The 19,525-nt window shown below is 38.7% G+C and overlaps 1 protein-coding gene across 4 annotated transcripts in view; it reads left to right on the forward strand.

Annotated features, from left to right (window-relative positions):
* Nucleotides 1-19,525, forward strand: part of LOC130911225 (amyloid beta precursor like protein 2-like) — a 189,358-nt gene that overhangs the window by 158,541 nt on the left and 11,292 nt on the right. Inside the window, exons 13-16 of one of the 4 annotated variants that reach the window (XM_057829052.1) lie at nucleotides 11,171-11,338; nucleotides 11,492-11,527; nucleotides 16,083-16,165; nucleotides 18,871-18,948. In XM_057829052.1, coding sequence (XP_057685035.1) covers nucleotides 11,171-11,338; nucleotides 11,492-11,527; nucleotides 16,083-16,165; nucleotides 18,871-18,948 — 365 coding nt within the window. The remainder of the gene's footprint in view (nucleotides 1-11,170; nucleotides 11,339-11,491; nucleotides 11,528-16,082; nucleotides 16,166-18,870; nucleotides 18,949-19,525) is intronic. The other 3 variants (XM_057829054.1, XM_057829053.1, XM_057829055.1) reach the window with 3 other exon arrangements.

A 19,525-nucleotide genomic window follows, 5' to 3' on the forward strand; every position in this document is an offset into this window, starting at 1 on the left:
TAAGTCCGACTGAGTGTAAAGTGCTTAGTTGCCGCCACGTTTTGTGGCCAAATTGACCGCGTGTGTGTTGAGAGGAGTACTTCCGGGTTGTTAATGTGCACGGCTGCACGCGCATCCGCGCCCGCCACCACCTTTGTGTTTATTGCACTGTACAATCCACATGTGTGTTGTTAATTATTGTGTCGTCAGTTTGCATTGTTTTACAGTGGCGCTGATATGCTGTTAACCATAACCCGAAATTCAAAAGTTTTAACATTAGGCTTAATCTTAGAGTTAGCGGGGTTTAATTGGTCGGTGGAGTTGATTTCAACATCAACAAATTCCAAGCAGTTTGTCAGATATTTCTTAATTTCAGGGCTCCAGAGTGGCTAAGCTAGCGCGAAATTCTGATATTCCCCTTTAAATTCAATCATCAGAAAGTCAATTACATGTGACGACATTTTTCTGTTGTCATTCTTATGTTGAGGCGGCAAAGGGAGAAAAATGGGTTAAAAGTAACTGATAGATTACTTTTAAAGTAACTTTGTTACTTTGATAATGAAGTAATCAGTAAAGTAACTAGATTACTTTTTTGAGGCATAATCAGTAATTAAATTACTTTTTCAAGTAATCTGTGATAACACTGTTTATCATGAATGTGTATTTGTTTTTTTGTAATAGAATGCATGGACTTCGGGGCTTGTAGACGACAATTTTGACTAAATGGCTGTCTTTGATGGTGCTAAACTCCAATCTATTTTGACTGGGAGAGGGAGAATTGACATTCATTGAGCAAAGATGAGCAATTATAGCCGGTCCTACTAGTTATTTCAGTGGCAGAACAAATGTGAACAGGGTCCAGGTGCGATAAGTATAAAGCCTACCCCACCCTCCGGAGGTGAATGTCCTGTGAGTTAGGGATTCTAGGGGATGATAATTCACGGGCCCAAGAAGATCATCTGATATGTGGGGCGGGGGTAGTGCTAGTGAAAACATTTCTGCAGGCAACAACCAGTCGAGGAAGGGGCGTGGGGCTTAATTAGTAATATTTGAACATCTAAACACTATATTCCAGCTTTGCGCATCATCTGTTTCTGTTTGACCCACCCCTCGCCGAACCACGCCCCTTTTACAGCCGCAATCTGGGCCTCCGGGGGAAGGCGGTTATATTTTATCACTTAAAACACTATATTATAGCTCCACGCATCATTAGGCACCTCTACTTACGAAATAAATTGGTTCGGGAATTAGGGGCTGTTTACACGGTGACTCTCCGAGAATACGAAAAATTTCTAATGTGCATTTATGTCTCCATTTGAACAATGTCGCAATTCCGCATGAAAACGATGTAGTATTCATGCCAGGCCCTTGGGGGCAGTGCAGATTTACAGGGCGACAGCGAATGATGCACTTTGACCCCACCAAGCTCCCTCAGCCCAGAAAAAAATATGCCCGCCCACTCGAAGCAATGGCGTTTTTCTTTCTTTTCTGTTCAAAAAGGCACAAAAATAGAAACATTCAACATATTTAATTCAAAAATATTATTAAAACTAGAGATGTCCCGATCCGATATTTGGATCGCATTGGACACCGATATGGGCAAAAAAATGCGCATCGGTATCGGATCAGCCGACACGGAAAAATTCCGATCCAGACTTCCGATCCAGTTTTTTTCGAAAGTCCGGTCCTTTTCTAGCGCACAGATTTACATAATCCATTCCAGTTTTTGCTTCGGTTTCCCTAAAACCCGGTCCGCATTTTACGGCACACCTTCAACACACTACATTACCTTCTCCCAATTTACCGATAGACTTTATCGGTAAAAATGTCAGCTTTGTGGAATCATTTCACCTTAAAGGACGACAAAGACGAAGAGGCAGAGTGCAACATATGCCACAATAAAGTCAAGCATGGTGGTAAAGCTGTAAGAAGTTTTAATACAACCAACCTAATCAAGCATTTAGCGAAATACCACCACAAACAATATGAGGAGTATGTTAAGAAAACGAAGACAAAAAGAAAGGTCCAACGCAACTAACACTGGCAGAAACTTTTGCTATGCGTGACAAACTGGCACTCGACAGTCCCAAAGCCCAGGGAATAGCAATTTGTCAAAGAGTCATTGCCGAAGAATTCATTCTGGATGACGAGCCATTATCTCTCATGAGTAAAGACGCACCATCCAACACTTAGAACCACGGTACAACATGCCCAGCCCTCATTACAACCTTGAGCGATTCGGCCATGGAAGATTCGAGAACGATTCACCAACATCCAAATTCCGATTATTGAAATATGTTAAGTAAAGCGGAACTAATACACAGCGCGGTCTTCGGGACACAATGAGAAACGGACCGCATTGCGTCCCGAGAGTAAACATCATGCTTGTCATAGACCCAGGTAATGCCAGTGCTCAACTCACGGCTTTAGCTCAACTCATGCCGCTGGATAAAAAAACACAAGAATACCTGATTGCTGCTGACAGCCGCTACAAACTACGTTACCATCGTTTTACTGTAGATAATAGATATCATATGTATATAGAGCTAGATGCAAAATGACAGACTCGACGGCGTTGGCAACATTGAAGTATGGAAAACCAGATGCGTTAGTAAACAGCCGCCATCTTAAAGCAGGAGACTTCCCTAGTAGGCTGTTGTGAACCTTCCAAGCGAACCTAATTAACTTTTTATCTAAAATACTCCTAAATCGGCAAAATCTTGACTTGAATTTATCTTCAAAACAGTCTTAAAACTTTCACATGTCGAAAGTAGACAGAAGGGACATTATGGAATAACGGGAGCAATTTTAACAACTTTAACAGTTGATTCGCAAAATTAAATGAATGTAGTTTAAAGCTGCTGATACAGAATGGGGACTTGAGTATTTTATTTACTGTTTTAAAATGTTAACTTGATACTGAAATAGTTGTTTATTAAAACCTGAGAGGCTTTTTATACAAATATTGTAACTAATGCACGAAACATTAAAAGCATGTAATAGCTTGGGGGGTTTGTGGGATTTTCCACTGAGGTTGTTTGTGTGTTTTACTTTTTTAGGACATTTTACAATATTATTTGCACGTTTTACTGACTGACTATGCCATTTCTGTTTGTTATTTATAATGTTTTGTGTTTGTCACTGAATAAACAGGTCAGTTTTTTGTTACCAACCGTTGTGTGTTATTCAAACTCACCTAATTCAGCTGGGTAGTTGTTATCAAGAGTACTAAAACCCTTTTCAACATGAGTCTGACAACTAAGTAAGGAGGCTAAATAACTTTAAACTTTAACACATGCTCAGATAGGCCGGTATCGGTATCGGCCAATATCGGTATCGGATCGGAAGTGCAAAACAATATCGGTATCGGATCGGAACTGCAAAAACCTGGATCGGGACATCCCTAATTAAAACAGTAAATCAAAGCCGACATTCCGCCATATTTGCTGTTTTAATATTTAGTAGCACCGCTGCGCACGCCCACTGTGACGTGTACGAGTGCTGATGTTATCGTTGCGGTCTCGCGTCGCGGGAGCCTTTGATATGCATGCCGAGGAAGCCCCCCTCAATCCCCCACAATCGGATTCTTCCACTTTGGAGGTAGGATTCAGAATCTGTCTTTGCCAACACCATATGCACGCAAGGCCAGTCCGCTACTCAGTCATTGCGTGTGTCGCAGAGTCGCCATGTAAACTGCCCCTTAGTTTCTTAACTTGAAAATTCCTTAAGTACAGACACGTTTTTTATGTAAATACCCTAATCTGTTCCAAGCCCCCCAAAATTCAGATATACCATATTGGCCCGAATATAAGACGGTGTTTTTGCATTGAAATAAGGCTGAGAAAGTGGGAGTCGCCTTCTATTTGGGGTCTAGACATTATACCCATTCACGATGCTCGATGGCGCCAGATATCATTGAAGCGAATGCTGAACTTGAGTAATGTTCTGTCATGACAGATCTCAGCTACTCTCAAGTTTAACCAGTTTGCATTATTTTATTGCAATGTTTTTCCTTATTCAGATTTGTTTCAAGACTACAGTTACAGTTAGACCTCACTTTGATGATTAATGCAGTTATTGCAATTTTGTTGTTTGATCACAATAGATTGGTTTATTTACATTTCAAAATCCAGAAGCCATTCATTTACGAATGTGATTGCACTTTAGTTTACATATTTAAATGTTCAGATATTAAGATTTGAATGAGGCAAAATAACATGCTTTTTCTCGCAAATATATTGTTATAATCATTTGTTTCAGATGTACTGATTACTTTCTGTATAAAAATTAGTTTGACGTTCAAAAAGTCTTTTTTCAAACTTGAGTCTTGAAAAAGAGGGGGTCGTCTTATAATCAGGGCCGTCTTATATTCGGGCCAATACGGTATATTTTTTATAATGCATAAAAATTAAGGGTGTAACGGTACATGTATTTGTATTGAACCGTTTCGGTACCGGGTGCTCTGCTCGGAACGGAGTCGTACCGAACGAGTTTCTGACGTAATGTAACCCTTTTCGAGGCTGTGAGTCGATCGGGTTACAGTTTCTTTGTGTAGACTATATTTACTCTGTCTGCTGTACTATACTATAATGAGGACCGACACAGTAGGACAGTATATAACCCAGAATCGTCAACGGCGCGACAACGTGGCCGCCGCCAGAACACAGTGAAATGTGGTCATTAAAGTCAATCAGCCAATGCACACCTGTCGATTTTCAAACTAATATGCAATCGTAACCCAATTTTTGAGTCCATCAGATCTCTTGAGTGGTACATCGGGGCACAGTTGACTTGCCTTTGTTGATCTACTGCTGTCTTCTCTGCTATAATAATAACCAACACAGCCCCATGTTTAATACAAAACCCTCCTACCACCACAAAACTAGTAGGAACTAATATTCACATAGGAACTAAAGTTATACAACATAAAATATACAATATAAGTGAATGCTACATCACATTTGTAAAATACAAACATATAATAAAATAAATAATAGCCCATTTAAATAAAATAAATTTGAATGAGCTTAAACACCTGTAATTAAGTAATAACAATATTACACAGATCCTGCTTACACAATTAAATTTATTCATTTCTGGGTGGCGCTTTAACTTGAAAAAATCCACCAATAAACCTTTTGAAAACCGTTCATAAGAAGAAAAAAAAAAAGATTCATTGAGGCATTTCATTTGTAAAATACATTTTAAAATCTTTGTCATTGGGATTGCTTTTCTCTTTAGCACAGGACTTCTTTTTTCTTTCTTTCAGAAAGAAAGCTGACCAATACGCGGGGTCTGAAAGGCAAATTGTTGTTGGATTTAGAGCTGTCCCGACTAGTCGACATAGTCGACGTCATCGATGACGTAAATCCGTCGACGAGCACAACATCCCGTCGACGGTTAATGAAGGGTTAAAAAAAAATACATGCGTGGAAAGTTCAGAATGTCGGATGCTCTGTATGCAAGCGGGGAAAGCGGCACAAACCCAAAAAAAGCGCACCAGAGTGTCCAAAACATTGACTTATTTCAAAGAAACAACGGAGGGTACACTCTTCTGTCCTGTCTGTTAAATGCCAAGCTTGGCTGCACGTCAGCCGTGAATAAACACCTCAAGCGCCGTCACCGTTTGTATTTTTTTTCTTTTTTTTTTTTCTTTTTTTTTTTGTACACCAGAGGGTGCTGTCGCCTTACTGAATAATAACGTTTCATTGACAATGGGCCCATAGTGCTATTAGTATTGTCCTTAATGCTAACTGAAAGGTTTATTTCATGTTATGGTTTATTTTATGGTATAGAAAATTGTATAAGGTTAAAAGGTCATAAATATATACAGTATATACAGTGATTGCACTCAAGGGAGAGATTGTCAATGATAAGGTAATAAATTAAGGTAAAGGCAATTCACTGATATATAAATAAGGTTTAAAAGGAAAAAGGTGAAAAGTTTTTGTTAATTTCTAATTGTGTTGTTTTATTTGTGTGCACCATAGCTCTTACAGTGTGATTACATCAAGGATGGAATAAAAGTTGTAAACCATCAGTTTAAGAGACCACCTTTTCAATCAGGGATGCTACACTAGTAAATTCTATCAGCATTTGAACTAATTTTTTATTTGTGATTTATTATTATTTATGTGTTTATTTGTACTTTAATAAATAATTTAAGTGTTCCAATATGTTTTTTGTGAATTGATAAGCGTCAACAAAAATTTCATTGCTAAATTAGGAAACAAAAACAAATTTTTTTTTTTTTTTTAAATTATTAGATTAGTCGACTAATCGTAAAAATAGTCGGCTGACTAATCGGGAGAAAATTAGTCGTTTGGGACAGCCCTAGTTGGATTATTATCTTTTAAGTACCCGCTACTTTTTGAGAGAATTCTAGCTTTGTATGGGCTAATGTTCCTATTGTTGAAAGCAAAAAAGTGTGTAATAAACAACTGGCACATTTATATTTTGCATTTTGTTTTCTTACTGTACTGAAAATGAACCGAACCGTGACCTCAAAACCGAGGTACGTACCGAACCGAGATTTTTGTGTACTGTTAGACCCCTAACAAAAATGCATCAAAACGTGTAAAAAAAAAATAGTATATGTTACAATTAGATTATTGCACAATAAACATAAAAGCTGAGTTGTGCATAATGTAAAAAAAACTAACAATAGAGCAAACAATCAGATTTAATACACTCATGTAAAGCTGTCGAAATACGAAGGGCGAATAAAGAGAATGGTGGGATACACATACCCATACAGTAGAGGTCCCTCTTTGCCAATTGGTTGCCAGGAATGCTCGGCAATAGCCAATTGTAGAGCAACTATAAGTTACATTCAGTCAACTCTGGGAGCTGTGAATACCAGCAATACTGTATTTCGCCTTTTTTATCCCCAAATTTCATTCTTAACAAGAGGCAATATTTTCCTATTGAGGTGTGTCTTAACCTAAAAAATCTGTATGTAGAGACGCTCTTAAGTAGAGGTACCACTGTATTCTGTTTGACCCCAACTACGCCCCTTTTACGGCCGCAAACTGGGCTCCCCTGAGGCCTGGGCCTGGATGCTGCTGCAACCCTAAGGCTAGGTTCATACTGCAGGTCTTAATGCACAAATCCGATTTTTTCGTGTTTTTCCGACTCGAGTGAAGCATTAACTTGGCGGTCAAGTCTCATAGAAGTGGATCATTTCGAATCCGATCTGGGTCACTTTCGTATGTGGTTTAAATCCGATCGATCTGGGCCACACGAGAACCTGTGTTTTTACCAAACAGTTCTATTTTGGGTTTATCTGACCATAACACATTCTCCCAGTCCTCTTCTGGATCATCCAAATGCTCTCTAGCGAACCACATACGGGCCTGGACGTGTACTTTCTTCAGCAGGGGGACACCGCTGGCAATGCAGGATTTGAGTCCCTGGCGGCGCATTGTGTTACTGATAGTAGCCTTTGTTACTGTGGTCCCAGCTCTCTGTAGGTCATCTAGGTCCCCCCGTGTGGTTCTGGGATTTTTGCTCACCGTTCTTGTATCAATTCGACGCCACAGGGTGAGATTTAGACCTCGTTAGAAGACGTTAGACCTCTTAAACAGCCAGAAATCTTGCTTGTTTGTAGGTGACCAAATACTTATTTTCCACTCTAATTTGGAAATAAATTCTTTAAAAATCAAACGATGTGATTTTCTGTTTTTTTTTTTCCACATTCTGTCTCTCATGGTTGAGGTTTACCCATGTTGACAATTACAAGCCTCTCTAATCTTTTCAAGTAGGAGAATTTTTGGTGGTTGACTAAATACTTATTTGCCCCACTGTAGTAGGGTTGCAGTCGGTGTCATATCAAGGCAAAAAAAAAAACCTATTGTTTTTTAATGAGGCAGTTGAGGTCAGCGGTTAAACATGTTGTTCTTTCTCGGTGTCGCGTCACATTTAGCACGGCACGTCGAGATTGTGATGAAAACGAAGCAAGAGCGCTGACAGAACTGGGTCACGTTTGAGCTGCTTCCTGCTGGGAGACTCCCTCGGAAAAAATATCAAACAAATGCTAATTGCTAGTTAGCGGAGAATGGGGAAACGGTGCCTGTGAACATTGTACTTGCAATAATAATGGTGAAATTTAAGCAGTACCGAACATGAAGACAGAACAAAAATTTGAATTGTTCCCACAATTGGATAGTTTCTGATGCTTTGTAGCAGTGTTGTTTTTGGCAGCAGTTTTAATTTTCATCTTATGTTTTTTTAGACGAAAATATTTATTAGTTTTAGTTAGGAGTGGGAACCTCTTGGTACCTCACGATACGATACGATTTGCGGTCCAAAGCTCACGATAACGATGATCTGATGATATGGCGATGCAACGATTATCGATATATTGGTCAGGAAATCATTCTAGGATATTCTCCACACAACTAATAAACAGAAAAACAAGCTTCTGCTGTGAATTGGAATGAGTTTATCACTAGTAGACGTCCAATCCATTTGAACTGGATTCGCTGCCAACCCTCCCACTTCAAACGGATTGAACGTCTATGGCCGTCAGTTGCAGCAGTCATTTACCTGTTGATTTTCAGTCACTTCCTGTTTAATTTGGGGTATTTTATGGGTCATTTCTTGTTTATTTTGTGTTACAAAACAGGTAGTGACCTGGGAATCGGGCCAAACGAATATGCAGTGACTCAAACTCAACTGAAAATTACCTGTAAATGCTCTAAAATGAACAGCAAGTGGCATGTAAATGCCCTGAAAATCGGACAGAATGACTGTTAATGCTCGGGTTTCGAATGAACGAACGTTCCCAGTCTAAATGGATTGGGCGTCGAGCACCGCCAATGCAGCCTTAGAGTTAACTGAGTCACTATTATGGTGGAAGATTTTGGTTGCAACTAGTTGGGTCCTTTTGATTTATTTATTTATTTTTAGACATTGACACCTTTTTAAAACGATATCTCGATTCTTGGCAGGAGCATACCGATAACCTTTTGGGATACAAAGTATCCCGATATATCACCATTTCGATATTTTGTCACACCCCTAGTCTTAGTCATATCTAAGTCATTTGAAAATGTGTTCGTCTTCGTCTAGTTATCAAATTTCGTTTAGTTTTGGTCGACAATTCACAAAATGTTTTCGTCGATAAACTTCAAAAATTTGAGTCCATGAATAAATAAATAAAAGGTTTCCAACAACCTCGAATGGTCATGAAAGACGAGCACATAACTGTAGAGTCTACAAGGATATGACCATTTTCATGATAATACACACTCAGCAGGAAAAACATAGGCGGAGTTTGACTTTTGGGGCAGGAGGGGCACAATATGTTGATGACCCCAAAACGCAGTGTCAGCAATAAAATTAACTTACAAGAATATTTATAATAATACACTGACAATGAGTGTTTTTTGTTTACGATCATTCCTGAGGGGAATTCTAAATCAGGTTGCTTAGGCAATACTTTTAGCCAAGATCGTCATCCATTGAATATGGTACGCCCGCCGGTGTCGTGTCAATGTAGTTACCCCAGTCAAAAATTGTATCCCCTGGGCGGAGCCATATGGAGGTAGACTTGTGTCTTTATTATTCAATCAAAAAAATTGCTTCAATTAAAAAAAAAAGTTGTTGCCATCAAAAAAATGCAAAAATAAATTTGAAACTCAAAATAATGCATGTGAAAGCTATTGTTTGATTGATTTTTTTTTTTTTTTTTTTTTTTTTTTTTTTTTTTTTGATTGAAGCAACTTTTTTGATTGAAATAAAGTTGATTTGTGTTTGGGCCACATTTTGGCAAGGATGTTTTTGTCTTTATTATTCAATCAAAAAAGAAATTGCTTCAGAAAAAATATTTTCAAAAAGAAAAATCACTTCAATCAAAAAAAAATAATTAAATCATACAAAACCTTTTTGAATGCGAAAAAATATTTGAAATTGAAAAATTTGCATTTGAACACTTAATTTTTCATTGAAAACTTTGATACTTTGATTGGAGCAATCCTTTTTGTGTTTGGGCCATATTGTGGGTAGGACATTTGTGTCTAAATCATTCAATCCCCCAAAAAGTTGCTTCAGTCAAAAAAAATATTTTCAATCAAAGAAAAAAATTATTTGAAAAATAAAATTGCCCTACCCTAATTTTTTTTTTTTTAATTATATGTAAAGCAAATGACCGTCTAAGGTGCTATTCACATGATCTGTTCGAAAAATAATTTTGACCCATTATAAAAATGTATTTTGTTCATTTCATTCATTTTTGTTGCAGTTTTATTGCTTTACAACTTTTATATGTATAGGAAAGTAATTTTCATGCAATGACACTTTTCGGCCACCAGGCCCCCTCCCTTAAAATCCGCTTATGAGGAAAACAGCACGTTATTTGCAATTAAATTCACCTGGACACCACGTGTGTTCGGAATCGAATAGCCACACGAAGCGGTGACCCAGGCCATGGGTATTTGGCAAAAAGAAGATATTTTTCTAAGGTTTGGCCTATCATCCACACGCACACGCACATTTAAACCAGGGTTCTTAAAAACAACGGGGAAAGTGAAGAAGTGCGAATTCTGCGTTTGTGGTGCCATCATGTGGACACTGAAAACCGAAGATTTAACTGGAAACGTAACTGACTGCGATAGTGCTGCAGCTATCGATTATTTTAGTAGTCGATTAATTGATAAACTAGTTAGTTCGAATAATCGAGTACTCGGATAAAGAACATGAAAAATTAAAATACCTTAGCTCAGCCTCAAACTGGATAAAAAATAAATAAGGATCTATGTACAACAAAAGAACAATTGGCTAACTTACATAGCAAAGGTCCGCTAGCTTAAATGCTGTACAACGCTAACGTTTTTTTTTGTTTGTTTTTTTTTTCTACATTGCTCTTAACATATGGTTCAGACATATATTCCCACAGAAAACGGCTAAATATACCTATAAACTAAATTACGAATGCATTGAAAACATTAGCTCAAACAAAAACTTAGCTTATGTTGGTTTTAACATGGATATAGCATGTATAGCATATAGGATTTAACATGTCATCGTCATGAAAAAATAGTTTGTTAACGAAATATTTTCGAAATATTTTCGTTATATTCAATCTGTTTGAAATGGGAGGGATGGCAGCGAATGACGTTATCGTCATCGTTGAAGAAAACAACACTGCTTTGTAGAAACTGTTTATCATTTTTTTTCTCAAATGTACCAGATGAACTTCTTCAGGAACAGAAAGCCGACATGGACCAGTTCTTGTCATCCATCTCCGAGTCCCAGCCCGACGTCACCGTTTCGTCAGAGGAAAGCGTGGAGGTCTCCGAGGGTAGACCCTTCCGGCCCATCCAGGTCAATTCCTTGGGGTCCCGCCCGGAAATAGAAGGTGAGCATGTCCAATCAGTTGCTGGCTTCCCATATTTATCGAGCAGAAATTTATAGAACTACCACCCTTCTAATCCTAAATTTCATCACTCACTCAACTTTTCTCTTCTTCTTCTCTGTTCTTCTTCCTTTGTCTTCACTTGTTAACGACAAGGCGATCTGTCTGACCCTTCGCGAGTCTTCAAGAAAGGTTGGTGCTAATTGCGGCGTCCTCATTTCCTCTTTGTCTTTCATCTCCTTTTAAGCCGTTCTCCTTCCTATAGCCTTCCTCATCCTTCACTATATGCTGCAGAGGCAATTGCTCTTAGATTGAAAGGGAAGTAGGGTTGGGCATCAAGCATCAATGGGATCTGGGACTAACACTCTGGTTCTACCGGAACCGTTCAAATTTTTAAATTTAAGTTCCGATGCCCTGACCGCCAACCGGAGAAAATACCCGCCGAACACCGCGGAGAAGAAGCCACATGAAGACTAGCTCCGTTATGAGCAAATCATTTGAAATGGCTAATTTAGCTTAGAACAAAAACATGTTGCTTTGCTTCACATAAATTACAATAAAGTAACAGAATTAGGGTTGTTCCGATCATGTTTTTTTGCTCCAGATCCGATCCCGATCGTTTTAGTTTGAGTATCTGCCGATCCCGATATTTCCCGATCCGATTGCTTTTTTTTTTGCTCCCGATTCAATTCCAATCATTCCCGATACTTTTTCCCGATCATATACATTTTGGCAATGCATTAAGAAAAAAATGAATAAAACTCGGACGATTATATACATTCAACATACAGTACATAAGTACTGTATTTGTTTATTATGACAATAAATCCTCAAGATGGCATTTACATTATTAACATTTTTCTGTGAGAGGGATCCACGGATAGAAAGACTTGTGACTTTGTATATTGTGACTAAATATTGCCATCTAGTGTATTCGTTGAGCTTTCAGTAGATGATAGTGTAGCCATGCCCAAATGCATGATGGGAAGTGGAACCATGACTGTGCGTAGTGCTACCAATTGATATATCTTCTCTGCGTTGGGAAATAACATAAGGTATTAAGAAAAAGATCAATTGCTACCTTGCTTCCCCACATTGCTTCCCATGATATTTCTAATCTTAGGGAGAGGGATTGTAAGGCTTTAGCCAATTAAAAAAAGGCTCCAAAGGCTGCCAAAATTCACTCTACTCATTTTACGCTGCCTTTTATCTCTATAGATAAAACGGCGCCATTACAGATTGAGCGCGACAATGCGTGAGTGGGTTGTGCAGCGCATGCATTAATTGCGTTAAATATTTTGACGTGATACATTTTTTAAAAAATTAATTACCGCGGTTATCGGGATAAATTTGATAACCCTACCTTAAGCCTAAACTAAAGACTCTGGATGAGTGTAACATACAATTAGAAAACGATTTAATTAAAATATATATACATATATATATATATATATATTAAAAAAAGGCATGGCCGATATTTTTTTCGCCGATTCCGATACTTTGAAAATGATGTGATCGGACCCGATCGATCGGGATGATTGGGACATCTCTAAACAGAATAAACACACCAAAATGATATCAGACCCTCTGTTAAAACGTGCAAACTTACAGATTTTGTTTAATCAAGGGTAGGGCTGCAGCTATCAAATATTTTAGTAGTCGATTAATCGATGGTAAATGGACTAGTTAGTTCGAATAATCGAGTAATCAGATAAGGAACATGAAAAATTAAAATACCTGAGCCGAGCCTCAAACTTTTTTTTTTTTTTTAAATGAGGATTTATGTACAACAAAACAACAATTGACTAACTTAGAAAAAACATAGAAAAAGTCCGCTAGCTTAAATACTATAAAATGCTAAAGTTTTTTTTACAATGCTCTTAACAAATGGTTTAGACACATAGTCCCACAAAAAAACGGCTGAATATACCTATAAACTAAATTATGAATGCATTAAAAAAACATTAGCTCAAACAAAAACTTAGCTTACGTTGGTCTTAACAGAGAGCAGTTGGATTCAGCCATGTGAAAAGAGGCAGCCCAGAGGGCAGTGTATTGTGCCTAATCAATAAAACTAAATGCAAACACTTTCAAAATAAACCATTACAACGCCACTTTAATTAAACGAATACTCGAAACAGAATTTAATTCAAATATTTTTTTCTAATCGAATCTAATAAACTCAAGTTAATCGATTAATCTTTGCAGCTCTAATCAAGGGTTCCCAATGATGTGTAGTGCAGAGGAGGTGTGTAGCGTCTGTTGTATACTGTTGTGTGTGTGTGTATATCTCGTAGACTACTACACGCTCAAATTTTGTTCAGAATTAGCTTCTTATCACCGGTTATGATGCGGCTTACTTGCGGCTTTAAAGTCCTTGAAACAGTGTGGACGATGGAGCGTCTCCAGAGTTGAGGGAAATTCTTCCACTAGAGCGAAACAAGACGAGTCATTGGCTAAAGGTTATGTTTTTGGCCCGCCCATCGGACGCTGTTTGTCTCTGGGGGTCTATGGGCAGGGAACGCTGTGCTTCTACGCATGATGATTGGAGGATCTGTCTGGGGCTAAATCCCTTTTTGACTAACAGTAAAATGAGCTAATCTGTGGTCTTGTTGTATTAACATTCACATTTTTCAATTTTCATTCGGTTGTTCTGAGTTGAACCAGAGACTTTGTTAATCATCTGATTCACAATTGCTTGGTTAAAAACGACGGGCAAAAAATCAGGCTCGTTTTTGGCGTTTTTTTCTTTTGTAGCTTCTTATGTTTGGAGTCTTGACACTGGCACTCTAGTATCCTACTCTACCGAGCAGCGGCTGCCGCTGAGCCCTTCCACCGTCAAAAGCATTCACAGCCATACACACATTGAGCTTCCCCTCATAGAAAGACCAGGATGCGCCACTGATATTCTGCTACCAAAAACTCTGTACAATAGCGCGCACCTGACTATAAACAGCATCAACTAATACAGATATAAGCTGCACTTGATTATTAAACCGCAGGTGTCCACGTTTTAACATTAGCTGTTGAGAGATGTTACACAGAAAGATATGATTGATCAAAAAATCACTGTTTTGACCAAATTAACATCATCCACTCGCTGAGTTGTGTCCTCCTCATTCACATGTCACTAAACAGTGTCACCTGTCTCACTGATGTGTTCACAGACAGTTTTAAAGCATGTTAAAAACCAGTTCACTAGAATTATAAAGAAAAATAAGAAATTCCATTTTGCTATAACTTCTAATGAGTCCTCTTAAAATTGTGCTTGGGGGCTAAAAGCTAACACCACTAGCTCTAGCATAGCAACACGGAAACAACAAAAGAACTTGATTTTAATAAACAGGTTGCTATAATTATGAAGAGAAAAAAATAAAATCCACTTAACCTTGGAGTGCACGAAGTACACTGCTAGACCTAGCAACATAACAACACAGAAACAGCAAAAGGACTTGAATTTTAATAAACAAGTTGCTACAGCTATAAAGAAAAATAATAAAATCCACCTTACATTGACCTCTTAACTTGTACCGGACAATGTTGTCCTAAAATAGTGCTTATTGAAAAGCTGCCAGCACTTGCTAGCAGCTTAGTCATGGCACATATGTCCGTTCTTTTTAAATAAGTCAAACGATTACTTAGCTAGCTAACTAGCTAGCTCGACATAACTTGTTCTTCTGTAATGGAACCAAGCATCGATCGGAGCCTTCTTCGGCCATAAAGTTACCTAACTATTCAAAGAAATTGGCTAGCAATGTTTCGACGCTAGCATAGCATTCTCAAATATTCGTTTTTAGATATATCAAACCACTGGTTAGCTGGATAACCTTCTTCTGTAATGAAACCGAGCACAGATCAAAGCCTTCTCCAGCCGTAAAATTCCCTAAATACTCAATAAAATTGGCTAGTCATGTTTCAGCGCTAGCATAGCATTCTCAAATATCCATCCTTTTTAAATATGTCAAACCACTGGTTAGCTGGATAACTAAACATTACTTGTTCTTCTGTAATGGAACTGAGCATTTATCAGAGTCTTATCCAGCCATAAAATTCCCTAAATACACAATAAAACTGGCTAGTCATGTTTCGGCGCTAGCATAGCAACCTCGTCATGGTTAACTACTGTGGACATATATCCTTTTAAAACTGTCAAACCTCTAGCTAGCTAGACTTAACTTCTGTAATGGAACCAAGCATCTATCGAAGCCTTCCTCGGCCATAGAATTTGCTAAATAGTAAACACTAAATAAAACTGGCCAGCCATGTTTCGGCGCTAGCATAGCATCCTCCTTGTGGCTTACATTGTATATCTGTAGTTTCAAAATCAATCTTACCATTGAATTGGTTCTTTTGTTGTGGCACCATGTTGTCATGTACCTAACATGTAAATAACACACCTCACAAATGTAGCAACAAACGTTTGCCCTTTAACAATTTAGCATGAAGCTAATTAGCACATCAGAATCCATGAATTAGCTGATGATTCTAAAGGAGAGAGAAAAAAGCAACTCAGTGTTTTAAAAAAAATACGGTATTTGCATTGAATTTATGTTTATAACAGTATTAATCGGGTCCACTGTATACAGTATTGCTGGCCGTGATGCTAATTGTCAACACACTACTTGCATTGTGCTTCAAATAAGAAAGACTTTTATTGTCTTCTTCCTCGGAGCCCTGTGGAGACAAGTCTGGCGTGCGCGTGGTGCTTTGTATTTTATTGGTCTGCACTGACTCGTCCTTCTCGCAGGCTCCGCCGTGTCCGACCTGGACGGTCTCATCGGCGCCGAGGAGAGAATCATCAATAGCAAGGCTAACATGGGACCCAATGTGGTAAGAATTACAGCTAAAGCTATGTGTGAATATTTACCACGTTCAGTGCCATTCAAGGCTATAGACGTCCAATTCATTTAGACTGAAATCGCCCCTCCAAATTAAAAGGAATTGGACATCCATTGTCGTCAATGCCACTGAAATATGCTCATTTACTGACAGAATATGCAACTTGTGAACCTGTGCAAAAGTGAACTATGTTGCCATAGTTACAGCAAACTGGCACATGGCTATTTGTGTGTCTTTGCTGGTCCGCATGCGACCGTTTTTTTAATGTTTTTTTTGTTTTTTTATGTTGCATGTGTGTGTGTTTCGCATGCTAACAAGCGTCTAAATTAGCGCTTCTCAAACTGGGGTTTGGATAAGTATTTCACAATGAGAGATGATTTTAAAAAGTGAATAGTTCTTTTGCATCTGCGAAATGGAGGGCTGATAAAGCAATTTTAGGCAATTGTGGCTCAGTATTTTTGTTTCGGGTCAATTAAAAACATGTGGTCGTAATGTGTCTGCACATAAATGTGGCCTATTTGCAAGAGTAATGTTGTTAATTTAGAAAACAAGATGGATGCTGCAGGAATCATGTTTTTTTTTTCCATAGGAAAATAAATTGATATAAGTATAGTCCTATTTTTTTGGCTAGTTAATGCTCCTTTCCCAACATACAATTAATTAAATAATGCATCCTTTTCTCGTGCAAAAAGGCATTTTATCACATATTTATTATGTTTTTTTATTTTTCAAATGTTATTACAAGAATAATTGAGTTTGTTTAATTTAAAATTACTTAATTATTAATTAATTATATTAAAACATGTGTGGTCAACGTTTATTAAAAGTTTTAAAATTTTAGAAAATGTCGGCTGGGTGTCGCCTGCTCCGCCGGGGGACCCTGCCCTGACCTGAGCTTGGTGGGCCGTTGGGGGTCCCGTGGCGTGCTGTGCCAGTTGGGGGCCGGCATGGCTGGGTGGGAGCCGTGGCCCTTAGGTAGCGTCCGCGTGGCGTCTCCGCTCTTCTCCGTGGCTGCCGCGGGTTTTGTTGCACGGCTGGATGTGATTGGTCGTGCTCGGGTGGGGGGCCCCGATGCCGGGATTGGTGATAGGGTGGCGTAGAGTCTGTTGCCGACGGGCGTACACTCACAAGGGATTCACACGATTACTGGTTTCTAGATCACCGAGCTGATTTGGGTACACTCCACCCCTCCAAATCACTTAGCTTATAGACTCCGGGACCCCCCTCCCTTCTTTCCCTGGTCAACAGGCACCCCACATGGTGTCAACCGGAAATACATCTAGCTGACGATTGCACCAACATATTCGTAGTTAGTGTAGGCGTTCAATGTCTTTCTTTTTGTTGTTTGTTTTTCTTTTATTTCTTCTGTTTCTTTTCTTTCTTCTGTTCCCCCATAACCCCCTTCCTGTTCGCTGCTTTGTCATAATAAATGAGGTATTTTGAATGATCACAATGGGAGTATGTCATACTCTCAATGTGAAACATTAAAACTGTTCAGACTAACCGGACACTCAGACTTCCATTCTCTGTGTCAAAAAATTTTGAAAATGTTGCTACAAGAATGTTTTTCTAGTTTTTCTTAATAGAAAAGGGTCTTTTTTAATTCAAACATACTTTTTTTCCTTTTTTTCTTTACACAATTAAGGTTCATTCTGCTGAATAAAAGGCATGTTATGACATGATTAATTTAAATAAATAAATAAATAAAATAAATTTAAAAAATAGACACTATAATATTGGTAAATGGTGTTATACTTATAAAAAATTGTTACAGAACAAACTAGCACAAACTTAGGAAAAACTAATGGCACTACTGCGGGTCCATTTTGCTGTAAATTGGGGCTGCATGATGTGATCACTACAAATTAAAAGCATAATATTTATATAACAAACCAAAAATTTTTATAGCACAAACTCGCACAAACAAAGCACAAACAACTGATACCATTTTGAGCCATTTTTTAATTAAAATGGTTGACCTATAAAAAATGTGTAAATCTCAAAATTGAAACAAGCGAACATTTTTATAGCATCCATCATTTTTATATGAATTTGCATCTGATGGAGGGCCAACTTAACTGAGGTCGATTACAACTGTCAGAAGTGGTGGGGTAAATCTTTGTGAGACGAGGATCGGTGTAATGTACATTGAAAGCTACTTTGCACTGTAATACACCATGTCTGCCAAAGATACTGTAGAAGAAGAATGGTCCAGTTTGCAAATTTGCTTCCATCGACTGTCTGATATTCTGGTCCCAGTCTTGTCCTCCCACTTATGCTTGAAAGAACGAGTATGTAGAGGAGTCACACATTTTTTAAAAAACATCTCTTAGCACCCGAAAAGTTTGAGAAGCCCTCATTTAAAAGCTGTTTTATGTGTGTCCGTCCCGTCGCATATATGTGTTTGTGTGCTAAACACAGAGAACATCAACATCCTGACACAGGTGGTGCCTCCTTTGCAGGTTTGTGTGTTCACTCATGAAGAAATGTGTGTGCCCGAGGAGTGTTTTTACTGCTCACACACACACACACACACACACACACACACTTTCTCCTTCCAGCTTGCACACGATAGCATCCTGGCTCATCCACCCACACACTGGCACTGATAAACGCTGCCCGACTGTCTCTCTCAAACACGAACACGCACTTAGACATACACTTAGTAACCGGGGCTGCCCTGTCTGTGTTGACAGGTGATTGATGAGTCTCTGGATGTTAAAGAAGTTGTTTACAGTGCAGAGAGAATCCGCGTAATGCATGATGATGAGCTGGTGAGTATGCCGGCGCCCTCCGCTGGCTAGAGGGCGCAGCTCATGACTTCCGAGTTTTGAGTTCACGCTTGGGTGTGGGTTGGAATCTCTCAAGTCACGACACTAAATATCAATAGCAATACTGTGTTTTTTTTGGGATGACTATGTAAATTTTTTTTAAATTAATTAATTAATTACTACATAATCACTTGAATGTAAAGTAATGCTTCGCTTGCGGCTACCGTTGATAGCGCTAGATGCTAGGCTAGGCCAACTCTGTCGCTTCAAACGAATTGGACATCCATTAGTGATAGATATTTCAATTCATGGCAGAACCATTAAAAGACCTTTAATCGCCCCTACCAACTTGGCCGCACTGAGGTGACGTTCCCATTAAAGTCAATGGATTGACATTAAAATCACCTTGCCCATGAGTTCATTGCTAGTAGACGTCCAATCCGTTTGAAGTGGGAGGGTTGGCAGCCAATGAATGTTCGCTGCCAACTCTCCCACTTCAAACGGATTGGACGTCTACTTGCGATAAACTAATTTCAACTCACGGCAGCAGACCTTACATCACCCCTACCAACATGGCCGC

The sequence above is a fragment of the Corythoichthys intestinalis genome, unplaced genomic scaffold, assembly GCF_030265065.1.
Source record: "Corythoichthys intestinalis isolate RoL2023-P3 unplaced genomic scaffold, ASM3026506v1 HiC_scaffold_23, whole genome shotgun sequence".
Lineage (NCBI taxonomy): Eukaryota > Metazoa > Chordata > Actinopteri > Syngnathiformes > Syngnathidae > Corythoichthys > Corythoichthys intestinalis.